Source organism: Myotis myotis, unplaced genomic scaffold, assembly GCF_014108235.1.
Source record: "Myotis myotis isolate mMyoMyo1 unplaced genomic scaffold, mMyoMyo1.p scaffold_m19_p_21, whole genome shotgun sequence".
In the NCBI taxonomy this organism is placed as follows: Eukaryota; Metazoa; Chordata; class Mammalia; order Chiroptera; family Vespertilionidae; genus Myotis; species Myotis myotis.
In genome coordinates this window covers 9418209-9436444 of record NW_023416326.1, presented here as the reverse complement: position 1 = coordinate 9436444, position 18236 = coordinate 9418209, and the positions used below count along the sequence as shown (strand labels likewise).

At 41.0% G+C, this 18236-nt stretch overlaps 1 protein-coding gene across 1 annotated transcript in view; it reads right to left on the bottom strand.

Moving 5' to 3' along the window:
• Positions 1-18236, bottom strand: part of USH2A (usherin) — a 396481-nt gene that overhangs the window by 334658 nt on the left and 43587 nt on the right. The window contains exons 9-10 of the mRNA XM_036354768.1: positions 4043-4238; positions 979-1109 (exon numbers count right to left, since the gene is read on the bottom strand). Of these exons, the coding sequence (XP_036210661.1) occupies positions 979-1109; positions 4043-4238 (327 nt within the window). The remainder of the gene's footprint in view (positions 1-978; positions 1110-4042; positions 4239-18236) is intronic.

Genomic DNA, 18236 nt, shown 5'->3' with positions numbered 1-18236 from the left:
TTTGCATTTCTCTGAAGACTAATAATGCTGGATATCTTTTCATGTGCTTATTGCCATTTGTGTATCTTCCTTGGAGAATTATCTATTTAGATCCTTTAGCCATTTTTAATTGCATTGCCTTTTTATTATTGAGTTGTAAAGGTTCTTTATATATGCTGGAGACAAGTCTCACTGGATATATGCTTTGCAAATATTTTCTCCCATTCTTTCGGTTGAGGTAGGATATATTGACCCAGGTGAGTTAAAACCTGTGCTCATGTAGGTCAGAAAATAATTTTTGTGATATTGTAATAAAAGTGCATAAAATTGTAAAAATGCACTGTGCTGTTAAGATAGAGAGAAGGTTGGAATATAAAATTCACAAGCACAACTATCATAATGACCATTTGGACCTCGGTGTACATGACCTTTGTTAGACTGTCTTCTTTGGAATTGGGGAGGAAACTTGTTTTTGTTTAGTTAACATCATTTATTAACATTAACTGTCCAATAATTCCCAGACATATACTCAATTTACTTTCCAGTATACTTTGAACGCCCTAGTTTCCAATTTGTTTTGACATTTGTAAAAGTAAAAATAAAATGAGCCTTTCTTCTCTGCAAAGGACCTCCAGGTAGTCTGACAGTTCATGTCCGTATTAACAGTTGCACAGCAGCGCTCCTAAAGCAGCCATTTCATTTAGATACAAACATACACAGGACATCCTGAGAAATACAGTCCTCGATTCTATGAGAAGATGATGTCCCATATTAGCATTTTATTGATTGATTTTTAGAGGGAGAAAAGAGAGAGGAACATTGACTTGTCGTTCCACTTACTGATGCACTCACTGGTTGATTCTTGTATGTGCCCGGACCAGGGACTGAACCTACAGCATTGGCGTATCAGGACAATGCTCTATTCACTGAGCTACCCCAGCCAGGGCCAAATTAGCTTTTGAAAGGGAGCAATCCTTTACTTCCATACTGAGAACTCACCTGATCACACAGGAGGCTACCGTTTCGGGTACCGGCTGCATCACACTCACAGGGCTGGCACCCATCCGTGGCTGAAGGATCTGCCCCAACTGGTCGGAAAAAGTGCTCCTTGCACAGCTCACAGTTCCGTCCTGCGGCAGGGAGAGGTGATGCGTTATGACTTCCAGTTCATTAAAATCAGCTGCATAATTCAGAATTAAAGACTGTATTCCTTGGAGGGAATTCTATAATTTTCGGGACGTCCATTTTAATGCACCTTTCATCTCTACCTGCCAATTTAGTGATCCGGAGCATATGAAACAATGAACCTGCTACAAACTGTGCTTTACTTCATTAAACTCCCATCTGCTATAAAATGCCACACCTCTAAAAAGCTGGCCTCTGGAAGGGCCCAGGCGTTTTGAAAGAGTTTCTTTCTAAACTTCAAACTTTTCTTTATTTCCAGGGCTAGGCATTTGACCTCAATCAAATATGAGAAATTTCTGTCTGTGTGGGAGAGGATAGCTGTCCAGTTAGAAGCAACTATGCATGGAGTATTAGAAATATTTTCCAGAACTAAATCTTGTCAAATAGGAGACTACTCTTACTAAATATCATTCATTACTCTAACATAATTTAACATAATTAAAAGCAAATGCTTCTGTGAGAGCTTATGGCCATTATTTTCCATTGCAAATATCAATAGAAATCTATAAATATAAAAGGCTTATATGAAGACTGTTCCCTCAGGAGTTAACTGGGAGTTCGATTGCTCACCATGACATGTGCTGACCACCAGGGGGCAGCGCGGAATGAAGGAAGGCCCTGGCCAGCCCCAATCGCAGGCCAAGCCTAGGGATCCTACTCATGCAAGATTTTCGTGCACAGGGCCTCTAGTTTATTATATTTAGACATAGCAAACAAATTTCATTTTAAATATTAGAATAGTCTGACATTTTAGAAATATCAGGTAATTCCTATAGCTTACAATTTACTAATCAGAAGTTTTCTCTTATAAAAGAAAAACAAATCTAATCTACAGGCCAACTCTAAAGTAAATGTAAGTACAATATAGAACCACCAAAACAGAACTCAAGGCAATCAATTTCCCCTTTAAACATGTATTCTCCTTAAATATTGTCCAAATTGGCCCAATATTAGAAAACTAAGGAAATAATCAAGTGAAAATCCACATTCTGATAGACATTGGCTGTGGACTAATTAAACATTAAATGGTTTCATAGTATTTCTAGAATATTTCCATTTACATATGCTGATGACTCTCAAATTTCTATCTCCAATCTAGAAATATCTCCCGTATTTGCCATTTAATGAATATTCATTGGGTGATTCCCATGTGCCAAACTCTGTGCTGAGTACTGAGGAAGGAGTAGTCATGAGCAATACAAACATCACACCGTTCTCACAGAGCCTTCCTGTAGCCATGAGGGTAAGAGGAGTCTTAACTGAATAATGACAGGAATGGACATACACTAACAAACATCCCACACATAAGGTGCCACTGAAGTGTGCTGATGATATGGCTCTTCTCTGAGGCACCAGAGGGCGGTCCTTAGGGAAGCAACTTCATAACTCAGCCCCACTGCCCTCGACAGAATTCCTCTCGGAAACACGCAGTGAGCATGTCCAAATGAGACCTGCCACCCTCTCCCCAAGCTTGGTCCACCTGTGTTTCCTGTCTCAATGGCTGACATCAATGTTGACCCTGTTGCTCACACTGGAATGTGAGGCAAGAGTCTTGATGCTCCTTCCTTCCCTATGCCTTGCTTGGAAAGTGCTGCCACTTTCCTTCCTGAATTGTCTCCATCCACACCACCTCCATCCACTCCAGCGTGCTCCTCACCTGGACAAACTGCAGCACCCGCTACCTGGTCTTCCCAAACCACACCTGATCCTGCCCAATCCACTCTCCACATTATGACCGCATAGGTCTTTTAAAAACACAAAACTTACCATGTTCCTTTCCTTTGTAAACCCCTTAAGGACACCTGATTGACCTTAGGATAGAAACCAAAAATCTGTCATGATGTGTAGAGCCCTCTGAAATCTGCCCCCTGACTCCCTTCCTAGCGCCTCTTCTTACAATCAGCCATTTCCCATCTATCAGGTCTTCAAGGGTCTCCATGCTTCTCTCCTCTAGGACATTACATGACTGTTTTTCTTACTAGAAACCTTTGTTCGCTCCCAACCCCCTTCCTCTCACTCCTTCACCTGGACAACTCCTACAGAACTTGCCCTACCTTGGCACCCATTAGACCAGCGGTAGCAATCGGTGGACCACGGACCACTGGTGGTCCCTGAGGCCCAAAAGGTTGGCGACTGCTGCATTAGACCACTTTGTAATTGTTCCTTCAATGGTGAGCCTTTCCCACTATGTATTAATACACACAAAGACAGGATAGTCTTTATCTTGTTAATCTTTATATTCCCAGCGCCTAGCTAAGTTCTTGTGTGACATTTTAGGCCATCCATAATTATCTAATAAATTCATTACGACTTCAGAATAGCACTCTTTCAAGCCCATAAGACCAGTTACATTTTACAAAGTCAGAGATTGACTTCTGCTTTTAATATACCAGCTCTTCAAAATGCTGAATGGTTTTAGAACAAGACTTCAATAATCACCTGTGCATTTAATTAGCATTTACAGAGCATTTCCAGGTTCCCAGAGTCCATGTCAAATCTAAATTCATGTAAACATCTCCACCTGAGAATTCATACATAGTGGGAGATCAGGGTCACACAAGAAAACTTATCTAAAGAAGATAAGTACATATTCAAACTAATCAGTCCTGAGTTGTCCAACATATATTCATACTTTAATCAAATGTGGTGGTGGGGGTGCGGGGGCTTTTCCTGAATAGATATAGTCAAAGATTAGATTACTATTTCTGAAAACTACTTCATGAGTTGCCATTATGAAGATCTGGTAAACCAGCTTTGGTTTTCAAACGTTAACAGCAGGAGAGCACTTTCTTAAACAAGAAAGCAATAACGTAACTTAAAGTAACATGGGCCTCACAGGCCAACTCGGCCTTAGTTGGGACGGTCATTTGCTAGTTACCTGTGGTGTTGTGCTCACAATCATCACAGACTCCTCCGCCCCCTCTGTGGTGCTCGGACGGAAAGGGGTCCTCTGAGATGTCATAGTGGCAGCTTCGGGAATGGCCGTGGCACTGACAGGGCTTACAACTGAAGGCGTGGACTTGGTCTCCTGGGCGGAAAGGCTTGTCGTTGTACAGAGGCAGGCAGTGATCGCACTAGGACCGTGAAGTCACATCAGAACAATAAGTACATATACAACTGAGATTGTTTTGTTTTTTATTTACATATCAGGCACTTTTACTAGACGGAATAAGCTAATATCAAAGAGTTAAAAGCCAGCAACTGTTCCATTCTGAAAAATGCTTTATAAATCAGAGATGAGCGTATGACAGGCCTGGCAGTGTGAAGGCGGCTGTGCGGACTGAAATCATGCAAAGCGATCTTCATAACCAATGTGAAAAGTTGTGACTGTTCCGGGGCCGTTACATTCTTTGGGTCAGAACATTAAAAGCTTGACTTGCAGTGTCTGTTCCCACAGGTGAAGAGCCTAGAAGCCGCCAGTCCATCGTAGCAAGTGAAACGCTAAACAGACAAAATGTCAACAACTGTTCTTGGATCCCTAAGGAGAGGGCATGGGAAACAGCTCCTCTGAGACTGGAGAGGCAGACGGGCGAAGACAGACAGTCCCGGCGACAGGAGCAGAGTCGCCAGTAGAAGCCACATTACCAAGGGCTGCTTACAAAGATTCCTTACCCACCCATCATGTCCAGCTATCCATAAAAAAAAAATTTAAAAAATCACAAGGCATACCAAAAGCAAAAATAAACAATAGGAAGAAACAGAGCCACCATCAAAATCCGGTATTGCAGGGAGGAGGGGGATGTTGAAATTGTCAGACCAGGAATTTAAAAAATTTAAAATAACTATGATTAACATGCGAAGGGCTCTAATGGATGGAGCAGATAGCATGCAAGAACAGATGAACAGTGGAAGTAGAGGTTTTAATTGTCCACAAAAGGAAGGCTAGCCTTTTTTAAAAATTTATTTCAGAGAGGAAGGGAGAGAGAGAGAGAGAGAGAGAGAGAGAGAGAGAGAGAGAGAGAGAGAGAGAGAGAGATGGAAACATCAGTGATGAGAGAAAATCACTGTCTGGCTGCCTCCTGCACGCCCCCTAGTGGGGACTGAGCCCAAAGCCTGGGCATGTGTCCTGACCGGGAACTGAACCATCATCTCTAGGTTCATACACCTCCATGCTCAACCACGGAGCCATACCGGCCGGGCAAGGCTAGCCTTTTTGAGTAACAACTGCTTGGTAGTGCCCAAACCACCCCATTAAGACAGTGGCAAATTCCTCTTTGATTCTAGACACTGAAGAAGTCGGGATTTTGTCTTTGGAACATTGCTATAGTACTTAGTGCAGTCTGACAATGGCTTTTAGGTTCACAATCAGGATAAAGTCTTAAATGAGACTTTACTTTTTAGATCACAAGCATAAAGCAAAAATAATACTGTCTTCATACAAACAGCAAAGGGAAGCTTTTGCTGGATTTGTTCCACTAGCTCGGGTAGGCAACGTCCCAGGCTCAGACAGCCAGCAGTTGCTCTGGAGAAGACAAACTGAATCTGTAATCAGGGTGACAGGACCGCAGCTTCCATGTCACCACTTCCACCCACTTTTATTCGGGAACGTGCAACCTGAATAATAAAAACACCATCATAGGGTGAGCAAGGTCATGGGAAGAATACTTTGAAATGAAGGGAAAAAAAACGGGCCTTGGACATCGTCTTGAGGCAAAATTTTGCATTTGGCCCAAGTTTGTGATGGGATGAATAGAGTTTTTAAAAATCAGGAGTGAGATTAATTGCGTGGCTAATTGACCTGGGAAAGAGAATTTAATGAGCTCATTTCTGTCCTCCAAAGCCAGGAAGTCAGAAAGTGAGCTTGCATCTCTCCTTCCATTTGTCCAATTGGAACAGGTCTCCCCACACTTGGCACTTCCGAGCGATAATCAGACCCTAATGATATCTGATGGCTCCTGGGAAGGAAGTATGTGATAAGGCCGTTGTCACTACAGATGACGAAAATTAACCAGAAATGAACGTGGATCACAGACTGCTCCTTTCTCCACTTTATGGACTATGTCCTTTAAATCAAATCAGGGACCTGTACAGTTACATCACAGAATCTGCTATGAATGGTTACAAATAATCTATTGCATGGGGGCAGTATTGTAAACTGCTGGTGTCACTGGAACTGGAGACCAACACCTCTATTGGATTTTGACCCCTTTCTTCCTCCACCTTTCCCCTCGCCAGTCTTGTAACTTCCGGATTTTGCATGCAGAATATGCTCCAGACGTTATGTTGGTCACTATTGAAATATTATAGATTGTTCTAAGGTTATTTTGAGTAAAAAAATCATTAAGATATTGAATTAAGTGTTTTTATTTTAGAGGTGAAGAAAGTGAGTTTCACAGAAGTGGACTTAAGGACTTGCTGGTTAATGATTTTGACCATATTAATTACCCTCTTTATTCCCCAGTTGCTAATCTAATAATCAAGTAGTAGACAATGTTTACTGAGGGCTTACCATGTGACATTCTGCCAAATGCTTGGTCTTTACAACAACCCTGTGAGTCAGGTATTATTACCCTCATGTTATAAATGAGAAAAATAAGATTTAATAGGACAAAATTTATTATATAGGAATATAGGGATAGCATATTAAGGAAGATAAATTAGGATTGGGATACTATGACCCAAAGCCTAAGGGATTCAATAAGATAATCCATTTCAAATGCTCACTACAATGCCCAGCACATAGAAAATATACATTTCATGTTACTTTCCAAAGATAGTGGAAGCACCAGTAATTGAACTAAAATGTCTGACTTTAAGCCCACGCCTAATCTATAACTTTTGATTATATAAAATAAATTTGATTTACAAATGATGACTGGTGAGAGAAAGCTTAAAGAGGTCAATTCCTTCACTTAAAAATCTTTCTGGTCTAAGACCGAGAGTTGATAATATTCTAATGATTGCTCCATCTTCCTTTTAGAAATTGAGTTTCATTTTACATTTGAAAGTGCTTTATGCAAATCATAGAATAACAGGCAATTATGAAATCTTTACATAAACATTACTGTTTATTAATTATTCCCTTTGTACCCCCTCTTTACATTTCCTCAAGAATGATTTTTTTTAATATAAATGACATCATGTGAATTTTCAGTTAACAGTATAGCAATTGTCTATTAAGCTCCTACCGTGTGGATGACACAGAAAGCATACAAGTCAATAACTTGCATTTTATGAAAGATACATGTAAGTAAATTAATTATTTCAGTACAAAGTGATAGGATCAAGGTCTACGTACTAATAGAGTGTTATGCGAGTGGAGAAGAGGGGTACCTATCCCAGCCAAAGAGTTGATTAGCTGTGTGTTCCCAAAAGATCGATTTCTACTAAGTTTATCTAGTTTGTTGACATACAAGATTTTTTTATAACAGTGAGGAAAAGAATACAAGTTAAATGCCCCACAGGGAATGGTTTGAAAACGCCGTATCTTTAAATGAATATCATACAATCATATATATATATAAAAGCCTAAGCAACCAAACGACCAGTCAACCAGTGGCTATGACACACACTGACCACCAGGGGGGCAGATGCTCAACACAGGAGCTGCTCCCTGGTGGTCAGTGTGCACCCACAGGGGGAGCGCCACTCAGTGAGCTTACTGAGCAGAGGCGGCAGCAGGCACAGTGGGGTGGGGATGAATGGGAGCGGTGCCTGGCCTGGGCTCGGGCTCTTCCCGCAGCCATCTGCCACTTTGCACACTACTACATCCCTCGGGGGATGTTGGACTGCCGGTTTCAGCCCAACATCCACCGAGGGGTCCTGGATTGTGAGAGGGCACAGGCCAGACTGAGGGACCCCACCAACACAAATCCGTGCATCGGACCTCTAGTGTAAATATAAATGTAGAAAGATAGCCATAATGTAGTTTGAATTTAAAAACCATGTTATATTGATATGTAGAGTATAATCCTGTTTTCCAGATAAAGGCAGATTCATCTATGGATATGGATACAGAGCTACAACTTTAAGAAGATAGAGACAGATGATACAGGTTTACTTAGAATAACAATAATAAAAGATCTAAAGGATATAAACTAAAGAGTATTTGCCGAGATTATCTATGGGTGGTGGAGTTACAGATGACTTTTACTTTTTATAACTTTATTTTTTCTGCAGTACACATTTATTACTAATGTCTTAAAAATTGAGGGCAAATGAAATGCAATTGCATGGACAGTTATAAGAAATCTATACAGCATTTTCATCATGTGCATGTAGCATTTCCCTAAGAAAACTAAGAACATTAAAACGTTTGTTTTAAATTATATGCATATGTAGTAAGATACTACAGAGAAAATGGCTCTCTTTGGTGGCAAAATGTAGGAAGAGGGCTTATGAATTACCATTAAACAGAATATGATTTTTAAAAGATAAACCATTTTCTTATGTTTATATATACAAGCAAGGATTCTGAGGAATGACAGACTACATTTGTTATAAAATTTGACTTAAAACATATAGAACTAAATGACACAGTGCTTTTGATCTAAAGGATGATACTAGGTTATTATCATTTTGTGTAGTTTACAAAGACTATAAAAGAGAAGGAATACTGAGTAGTCTATTCTTTGATTATAAAATTAATGAAACTTAGCATAATACTCTTTAGGTCCATCCATACTGTCACAAATAAAATCAACCAATCAGAGAAAGACAAGTATCATATGATCTCACTTATATGTGAATCTAATGAACAAAATAAACTAACAAACAAAATAAAAACAGAATCATAGACACAGAGCACAGACTGACAGTTGTCAGAGGGGAGGGGTTGGGGGGCTGGGTGAAAAAAGTGAAGGAATTAAGCCAAAAAAATGTTCATAGACACAGACAACAGTATGATGATTATAAGAGGGGATGGGGTGGGGACAGGTAGAGCAGGTAAAGCAGGGATAAATGGTGACATAAGGAGATTTAACTTGGGGTGGTGAGCACACAATACAATATACAGATGAGGTGTTATAGAATTGTACACCTGAAACCTATATAATCTTATTAATCAATGTCACACCAATAAATTCAATAATTTTTTTTAAAAAAGAAATCTCATCCATCTGACTATATTAGAAAGGTAATTTATGATTGTTCCTCCAAAAAGTAATGAAACATGTTTTTGGTCTCATAAGTGTGTTTCTTTACAACTCCTTTTAGATAATACAAAAAGAACCATGACAAAATGAAGGAAATGTGAGTAAGTTTTGGGTAAATTATGATTTTTTAAAATGATAAACACGAGAAATACTTTTTCGAATTCTCACAATTTTCCCTACTCTACCAATGATTTTAAAGTTTCATCTAAAATCTAGAAATATATGTACCTTATATTTATGCTATTTATGAACCAGACGGTTTTCTACTTAATGTTTTCCCAATGTCCAATTAATCATTTGTCACTTTCAATTACGTTTCAGTTTTTTCTGTACTAACTGGACCCCCTCCCCCGCCCCTATATGTCTCTGGATGCTCAAATTACAGGATTAGATCATAGCTATATCAGGGTTGAAGACTTTATCACTGATTCATTACTACTATCACTATGATAGCTTTTTAAAGGCGTCTAATCCACTCAAATAAGTTGCAGCCAAATACTTGGACATATTCAGGAAGGAAAATTATAGAATCTAGAAGACACGGATGAAATTTATTTTATTACATTATTGTCTAACAGTACACCAGGTGATTTCTCTTTTCTGAATTATTAAACTGTAATACACTATTCCTTTGTTACTCTTGCAGACTAGCAAACACGATCTAGCAAAGATAATCCAGGGGTTTCTATCTTGATCCATTATTTCTGAATACCTTCAAACTTACAGAGAAAGTGCCAACTTACATCTAAAAAATTTAAAGAAATGTATAGCAGCGCCTCATCTATTCAGTAGGTATCCAGCAATCTTGAATGTCCATGATGTATCTTGGAAAGAAAGGATAGGAAAACGTTCCCTTGGCCAGACACATGAAGTCCCTGGGAAGGTGGGGGCAGGGGGGAGATCTTCCTGCAAGCTACTCACCTAGGAGCTCAACAGACTCAATGACCTTTGAAAGGTCAAGTTTATAATGAGGACCATGAGTCATCAAAAACAATTTGTCTTCATCACACATAAATTAAAAAATGAACAATCCAGTTTTGAACAACTTAAAAAATGGATTAAACTATTTTAAATATTCATTTTAAAGAGTTTATCTGGAAACTTTACAAGCAGCTAATGCCAGAGACATTGAAGCACGGAACAGACTGTGGAATCTCTGACACATCGTCTGTATATCGCATTGTGTTTACCATCCAAGCACAATTTCCATCATCGTATATTTAGAAACCACCCCCCCCCCTTTAAGCTTTACTATCCCTTCCGCCCCCTTTCCCTCTGGTAACCACCGCACTGTGGTCTGTGTCTATGAGATTCTGTTTGTCTTGTTTGTTCATTTCTTGCTCTCAGTTTTATATCCCACATATGAGTGAAACCATATGTTTTTTTACTTTTCCTGTCTGACTTATTTCGCTTAGCATAACATTCCCAAGGCCCATCCATGTTGTTGGGAAGGAAGTATTTCATCCCTTCTTATGGCTGAGTAGTATTCCATTGTATGCATGTACCACATCTTCTTTAACCAATCACCTGTACAGTGTTTTAAGTCACTGAAAGTTACATAGAATATTTAATGGTTCATTTACTTATCTGTTGTCCTTATTAGACTCAAGCAAAGAAACAAAAATGAAAGAAAATTATTTCTCTTTCTGCTCTTAACAGAAAAATGCCCATAGATGTCTCTACAGCAGTGCTATCCAGGCTGTATAAATACCTAAAATATATGGTTTCAGGTCTGTGTGCTTCCTAATTATTGGCCTAACTAAACCTTTCCAATAATCTATGATGTAGGAGTTGCTATTATCTCCATCTGACAGATGAGAAAACTCAGGAAAAGAAATTGAAAAATTTTCTGGAGTCACCCACTAGAATGTCAGATATTATAAACTAGAGCGTAAAAATGAATAAGGACAGCCACGTGCATTGTTATTCACTGCGAGCGTCCCACTGCCTAGAAGCAGCCCTAACATACAGTAGACACTCAATTTACAGAGAAAGCCCTCACTCCCAACCACCTTGCTGCTGCACTGGCTCAGGGGTAAAAACATCTCAGGAAGGGAGGTGTTGACCTGAGAGCCCTGGAATGTGGAATTCACCCCCTCCCCTCCCCTGCTGGAACATTCCGAGACAAGTAGGCAGCCCCTGCCTCTATGGAGAGGAGAGGAAAGCAATGGGTTTCAAAGTGGGAGACTATAAAATGCTTACTTTTCAGAGACCGCTATAGTACTACTTGCTGAGCTGAGAGAGGTAATTTGTTCAACTATTCCCCAGTGGCCTAAATGAATTAGAGATCTTCTGAAAGTCTGCAAATTGCTCCTTTCTCATCAGTGGCTGCCAGACCAGTGTGTGAGAAATTGTAAGAACCTAAATCTCTAATAATAATAATAATAATTGTCCTCAGGCTCTATTCGCAAGCTTCCCCTTCCCTTTGGATGTGCAGTTCGATGGTCATTCAAATGATGCCACGTTAGTGTCCTTTCTTTCGTGTTCTAGGTGGACAAAATCGTCTTCATAAACATAAACACTTCACAGTACTCATGGAACTCTTTTTTCCCCATAGAAGTTTCCCTATGTGGCTCAACTGTTCCAATCACAAAGGCACTGTAAGACAAATTTGATGGTTTATTATCAATGATAGATTGTGTGTGCGGCGGGGAGGGAGGTGGAAGTAAAACTTCCAACAGCAAAGAGAATCTAGACAGAAAATTACTCAGTGCTTTGCACACGATAGGTGATCAATATACATTTGATGAATGCATGAATGAATGACCTAATAGACTGTTTACATTTATGACATGTTACAGGCCTGTACCTTCATGTGTCTGGCATTTAACTGAACAGTAACATTAAAGATTTAAAGGTAAGTGCAATATTTTCCTGCAGATTTTTACCTATGAGTTGCCATGTAATCTCAATTAGCAAATGCAAAACAATTACCAGGCTTCACCATTGAGAAGACAGAAAATGCTCCTGTATTTATCCTTCAATAACATATCCCTTTCTCAGTAATTATCTTTCCTCTGGTGAGACATTCTCTTATGATTAAAGTGTCTGCAGAAAATATGTACTCAACCTGCTCTCTAGGTGCTGAAATGAAGAGTATAAATTAAATAACTACTAATACTATTGGGTAATGCTGACCAGATATTGGTGGCAATACAATGACCATACATAGCCTGTCTGACTTTCAACTATAATATGTGGTGGCTACTTTTAGGACCTTTCTAATGCACACTATGCCTTATCTGAACCTCCACAGTGGGGGTGGGGAACCTTTTTTTTCTGCCAAGGGCCATTTGGATATTTACTACACCATTCGCGGGCCACACAAAACTATCAACTTAAAAATTAGCCTGCTATGTTTGGCCAAACATTTAATTAACTCACCTCTAATGCCTTGACAGGGCCAGACCAAGTGATTCCGCGGGCCTTCTATGGTCCGCGCACTGGCTGTACGTTGCCCACCCCTGCTCTACAGTGGAGGACTGGAAAAATACCCAATACAACAAATTTTAATAATGTGAAAAAAGTCTACATCTGGGAAAAGAGACTGTGAGCAGAATTATTTGGACAACTTCAGTTTTACACATTGTCTCTATCTATATTTATAAAAGGCTAATACGTATGCTAAGTGTCTGACTGTCTGACTGGTTGCTATGATGCACACTGGCCACCAGGGGGCAGACGCTCAAAGCAGGAGCTGCCCTTTGGTGGTCAGTGCACTCCCACATTCAACCTCCCGCTGCTGGCCAGCCGGCAGAGTTGGGGTCTGTTCCTTCCGTGCCCGGTTCGACGACGGTCACTTCTCTCCCAACCCTGCCAGGGCCTTCAGGCCCCAGACTGGGATAGGAAACTGGGGGTGGGTGGTGGCAGATGCAGCCCCTTTCCCAGGGAAACTGAGGACCAGCTTCCTCCTCAGGGCCAGTGGCCAACTTCCTGCACCATCCCTTCCTCTGGCTGGCAGGCCCTGATTAGCCGTGTATGAATTCATGCACTGGGCCTCTAGTATCAATAGAACTGATAATCTATGTACTTTTCAGCATGGGGCTCCTGATAGCATGGCTTGTGACTGCAGACCATCTATGTCTAGATATTGAATGAGATGGGAGCATGTGCGTGATGGGAGCTGAGATTTTATTCGTTTTGGAAGCACCTGCCAGTGCTTCCATCCCAGGAGAGAACTGCCCTGATCCCGGCTCCTCAGCCCTCGCCTTGAAACCTGTCAATGTAGCTCCTCACACAGGTGCAAGGTGCTTTTGCAGCTGCTGCCTCTGCACTAGGGCTCACAGGTGAGTCTGTGAGCAAGTGAGTCATGCATGGGCCCCTCAAAAGGAGGTCCTAGGTCTCCAGCAGCCCCCCATCCCACTCAGATACAATCTCCTCTGGTTGTCACAGCCAGATGTGATGGGGACTCCTGCTCCAGGCACTGGTGTCCCAGGCTGTGGACCTGTGTGGGGCTGAGACTCCTCACTCCTAAGGCGAGACCCTATAGCTGGGACATCCCTCCTGATTCTTAATCACCACACCATGGGGGTGGGACCTGCCCGTCCCACATCTTCACCCTCCTGCCAGTCTCCACATGACTTCTTTTCTATATCCTTGGTCATAGGACTTCTCTTCAGCTGGTCTTTAGGTTGTTCTTAATACGAGTATTCTATAATTTAGCTGTAATTTTGATGTGGCTGGGGGAGGAGGTGAGCACAGTGTTTACCTACAAGCCATCTTCACCTGAATACCCATAACACTATTTTATACTGGAAATTGTACCTAGTGTTAGACTTGAGTACTCTATTAATGAATTTTAAAAATCCGTTCACGAGTATAGCTACATTTAAATTTTTCTTTTAATATTTAAAGTGTCAATGATATTTATATTATCTGTTAACTACAAATTATGGGCATGCATAATATGTTTGCACTACAGTCATCTCCATGTTTTGCAGTAATTCATGTCTTCCAGGGAATCTTTTTTGCTTTTCACAAATGGAAGTCCTTCAATATTTTCAAATATTTCCATCTGTAACCAGGATGTTATGGCTGTACACAGAGAAAGCATTTCATGAGTATTTGTTGAATGAAGCTAGCAAATGATTGGTCCTCACATGAGACTATAAAGACACATTGTAATGCAGCCACCTCCATCCATCTTGGATGAATACTTAACATAGATATGTGCCTGATAGATTAATAAATCTTATTGTATACACTAGAGGCTCGGTGCACAAAAATTTGTGCACTCAGGGGGGAGGGGGGTCCCTCAGCCCGGCCTGTGCCCTTTCGCAGTCTGGGACCCCTCGGGAGATAACGACCTGCTGGCTTAGGCCTGCTCCTGGGTGGCAGAGGGCAGACCCAATCCCTAGGTGCAGCCCCTGGTCGGGCTCAGAGCAGGGCTGATTGGGGAGTTGGGGCGCCTTCCCCTGTCATGCACAGAGCAGGGCAGATTGGGAGGTTGCGATGCCACCCTCAGTCATGCTCAGGGTAGGGCCGATTGGAGGGTTGGGGCACCGCCCCCTGTCACACTCAGGGCAGGGCCGATGGGGAGGTTATGGCTCTACCCCATCACACACAGAGCAGGGCCTGTGGGGTGTGGGGGTTGGGGCACCGCCCTCTATCACCCACAGAGCAGGGCCAATCAGGGGGTTGGGGCGCCGCCACTCTCACACTCAGGGCAGGGCCGATGGGGAGGTTATGGCTCTACCCCATCACACACAGAGTAGGGCCCGTGCGGTGGGGGGGTTGGGGCGCCGCACCCTGTCACACAGCCGCAGGGCGATCAGGGGGTTGGGGAGCTCCCCCCCTATCAGGCACAGACCAGGGCAGATCAGGGGGTTGGGGCGCTTTCCCGTCAGGAACAGAGCAGGGCCGATAGGGAGGTTGTGGCCCCGCCCCCTGTCACACACAGAGCCACAGGGCTATCAGGGGGTTTGGGCGCTGCCCCCTGTCACGCTGATCCCGGTGCTGGGAGGCATATTACCCTTTTACTATATAGAATAGAGGCCTGGTGCATGGGTGGGGGCTGGCCAGTTTGCCCTAAGGGTGTCCTGGATCAGGGTGGGGGTCCCCACTGGGGTGCCTGGCCAGCCTAGATGAGGGAATGATGGCTGTTTGCAGCTGGTCACACACCCTTCAGGGTGGGGGTTCCAACTGGGGTGCCTGGCCAGTCTGGGTGAGGGGCTGAGGGCTGTTTTCAGGCTGGAACTGAAGCTCCCAACTGCTCCTTTTTTCTTCTTTTTTTTTTTATTCTGGGCCAGCTTTAGCTCTGAGGCTTGGCTCCAGCTCTGAGGCCTCAGCTGCTGAAAGTAGGTATCTGGTTTGTTTCGGTTCTATAATCGAAACTCTGTATCAACTCCAGCTCTGAGATCCTGGCTAGCTGAAAGCAGGTTGCTGGGGTTTTGTTTAGCTTCTATATTTGTTACAATGTTCAAACTGCAGGCTCAGAGACCAGCAAAGCAGGCGGGGAACGTTGGAGTCCTCCGTCACTGAAGCAAGCAAGCCTCATGTTCAGTTTAAGCTGCTTGGCTGCCGGCCACCATCTTGGCTGGCAGTTAATTTGCATATCACCCTGATTAGCCAATGGGAAGGGTAGCAGTCGTACGCCAATTACCATGTTTCTCTTTTATTAGATAGGATATGTGTATACACACTTATATATCTCACATCTTCTTCATCCATTTATTTCCATTTATTTATCAATTGAAATCTAGGTTGCTTCCACATCTTGGCTATTGTAAATAATGCTGCAATGAACATAGGGATGCATATAGCTTTGCAAATTAGTGTATTAGTTTTCTGTGGATATATATCCAGAAGTAGAATTGCTTCTATGTCTTATGACAGCTTTAAAGTTTTTGAGGAATCTCTATACTGTTTTCCATAGTGGCTGAACCAATTTACAATCTTACCAACAGTGTGTGAAAATTCCCTTTTCTCCACATCCTTATCAGCATTTGCTATTTGATTTTTTGATGATAGCTACTCTGACAGGTGTGAAGTGATCTCTCATAATAGTTTTGATTTGCATTTCTCTGACGGATGTCAAGTGTCTACTGCCTATGTTTTCTTATAGAAGTTTCATGGTATCAGGTCTTACATGTAAGTCCTTAACCCATTTTTAGTTTGATTTTGTATGTGGGGAAAGACAGTGGTCCAATTTCTTCTTTTTTTCTTAGTTTCGCATTCATCTGTCCAGTTTTTCCAACACCATTATTTCAGACTCTTCTTTATCCCATTGTCTATCTTTGCCTTTATTATCATAGATTAATTGACCATATAATTGAGGGCTCTCCATTTTATTCCATTGATCTACATATATCTGTTTTTATGCCAATACCAGACTATTTTGAATACTGTAGCTTTGTAGTTTACTTTGAAATATGGGAGTGTGATACCTCCCACTTTGTTCTTTCTCTTTGACTACTGGGTTTTTTGGTAGATGGAGGGTCATAATAATTTTAGGAGTAAGTGTCCTTGTTCTGAGAAGAATGTCACTGGTATTTAATAGAGATTGCATTGAATCTGTATATTGCTTTAGGTAGTGAGAACATTTTAACAGTGTTAATCCTTCCAACACACAAGGATGGTATATCCTTCTATCTGTATCCTTTTCAATATCTTTCTTTAATGTCTTGTAGGTTTCTGAGTACAGGCATTTCACCCCTTTGGTTAACTTTATTCCTAGGAATTATATGCTTTTATTGATAGTCTAGCTACAAATAAAATATTCTAGAGGTGTTGGTTATTTCTTTCTGCACTTCAAAGGTAATATTTCACTGTCTTCTGCCTCCCATTGTAACTTGAAAAATCTAATATCACAATTTCTTAAACATTTGTGTCTATTAATCATTTGACTTTTTCTCTCTGGCTATTGTTAGGATCTACTCTTGGTCTTTGGTGACCAGCAGAATTATTATATCTTACCTATGTATGTGTTTATTTTTCTCAGTCTACTTAGAATTCCAAGAACCATGCCATTCCTCAACTTTGGAAAATCCTTTACCCTTATCCCTTCAAATTCATTTTTTTTGTTTTCATCATCTATATTTGCTACTTCTATGAATCTGTCTCAATATACCCCATGTTCTTAATCTTTTTTTTTATATTTAACTTACATTTTAAATGCATTTATGCACATATCTATCTCAGGGAAATTACTAGTGGAAGTGTTTTTCAAAGATTAAAAATATCACCATGTGTCAGAGAGTAAATGAAATGCTTGACCTTGACTCACTAAATGTACAACTAATGTAGAATCTATAATATGAACTGCTTGAATGATAGTTAATAAAAATGAATTCATCAGTATTACAAAAATTATAACACGAAATGAAATATATTGAGAGTACAATCTTTCTGTGAGCAAAGAGAAAACATCAGCGGTGGAGTTTGATGTGTAGTAAAAATATGACACAGGTTAGTCATGATGACTCATATTTTCAGACTTTCGTGATCTAAAGGAACATACTTTTTAAAATAACAGGAAATATTCATTTGCATAATAAGCATTATAGAGTGTGATGTTTCACCATCAAATTACTGAATGGAAGGAAGGCTTATTATATAAAATGTTTTAAGTTGGCTCTGCTATTTATAATACTGAGATTCATATTGATAGTTTGACTGTAGTTAATTCATAAAAGCCATGATCAATGTTATAAGAGGGTCACAGATCAGAGCCAAAGAATAAGAGGAGTATTCATGGTTCCTAATGAATTGCTCTGTGAACGCTTGGCCACCCTTGCAGGTAATGATGTCACAAAATGATGAAAGAATAGCTAAGTAGCCAACAAAGTGCCAGTGCTTGGCGGAGGTACCGGTCATTGCATCACTCCTGGCCTAGAGCCTCAGAAAGGTGAACGCAGCTATTAAAATAAAATGAAAATCCTAAGGATGCAAGTTTCAACTTGTAACACTTTTCTTTTTTTTATTGATTTTTTTTTTACAGAGAGGAAGGATGAGGGATAGAGAGTTAGAAACTTCAATGAC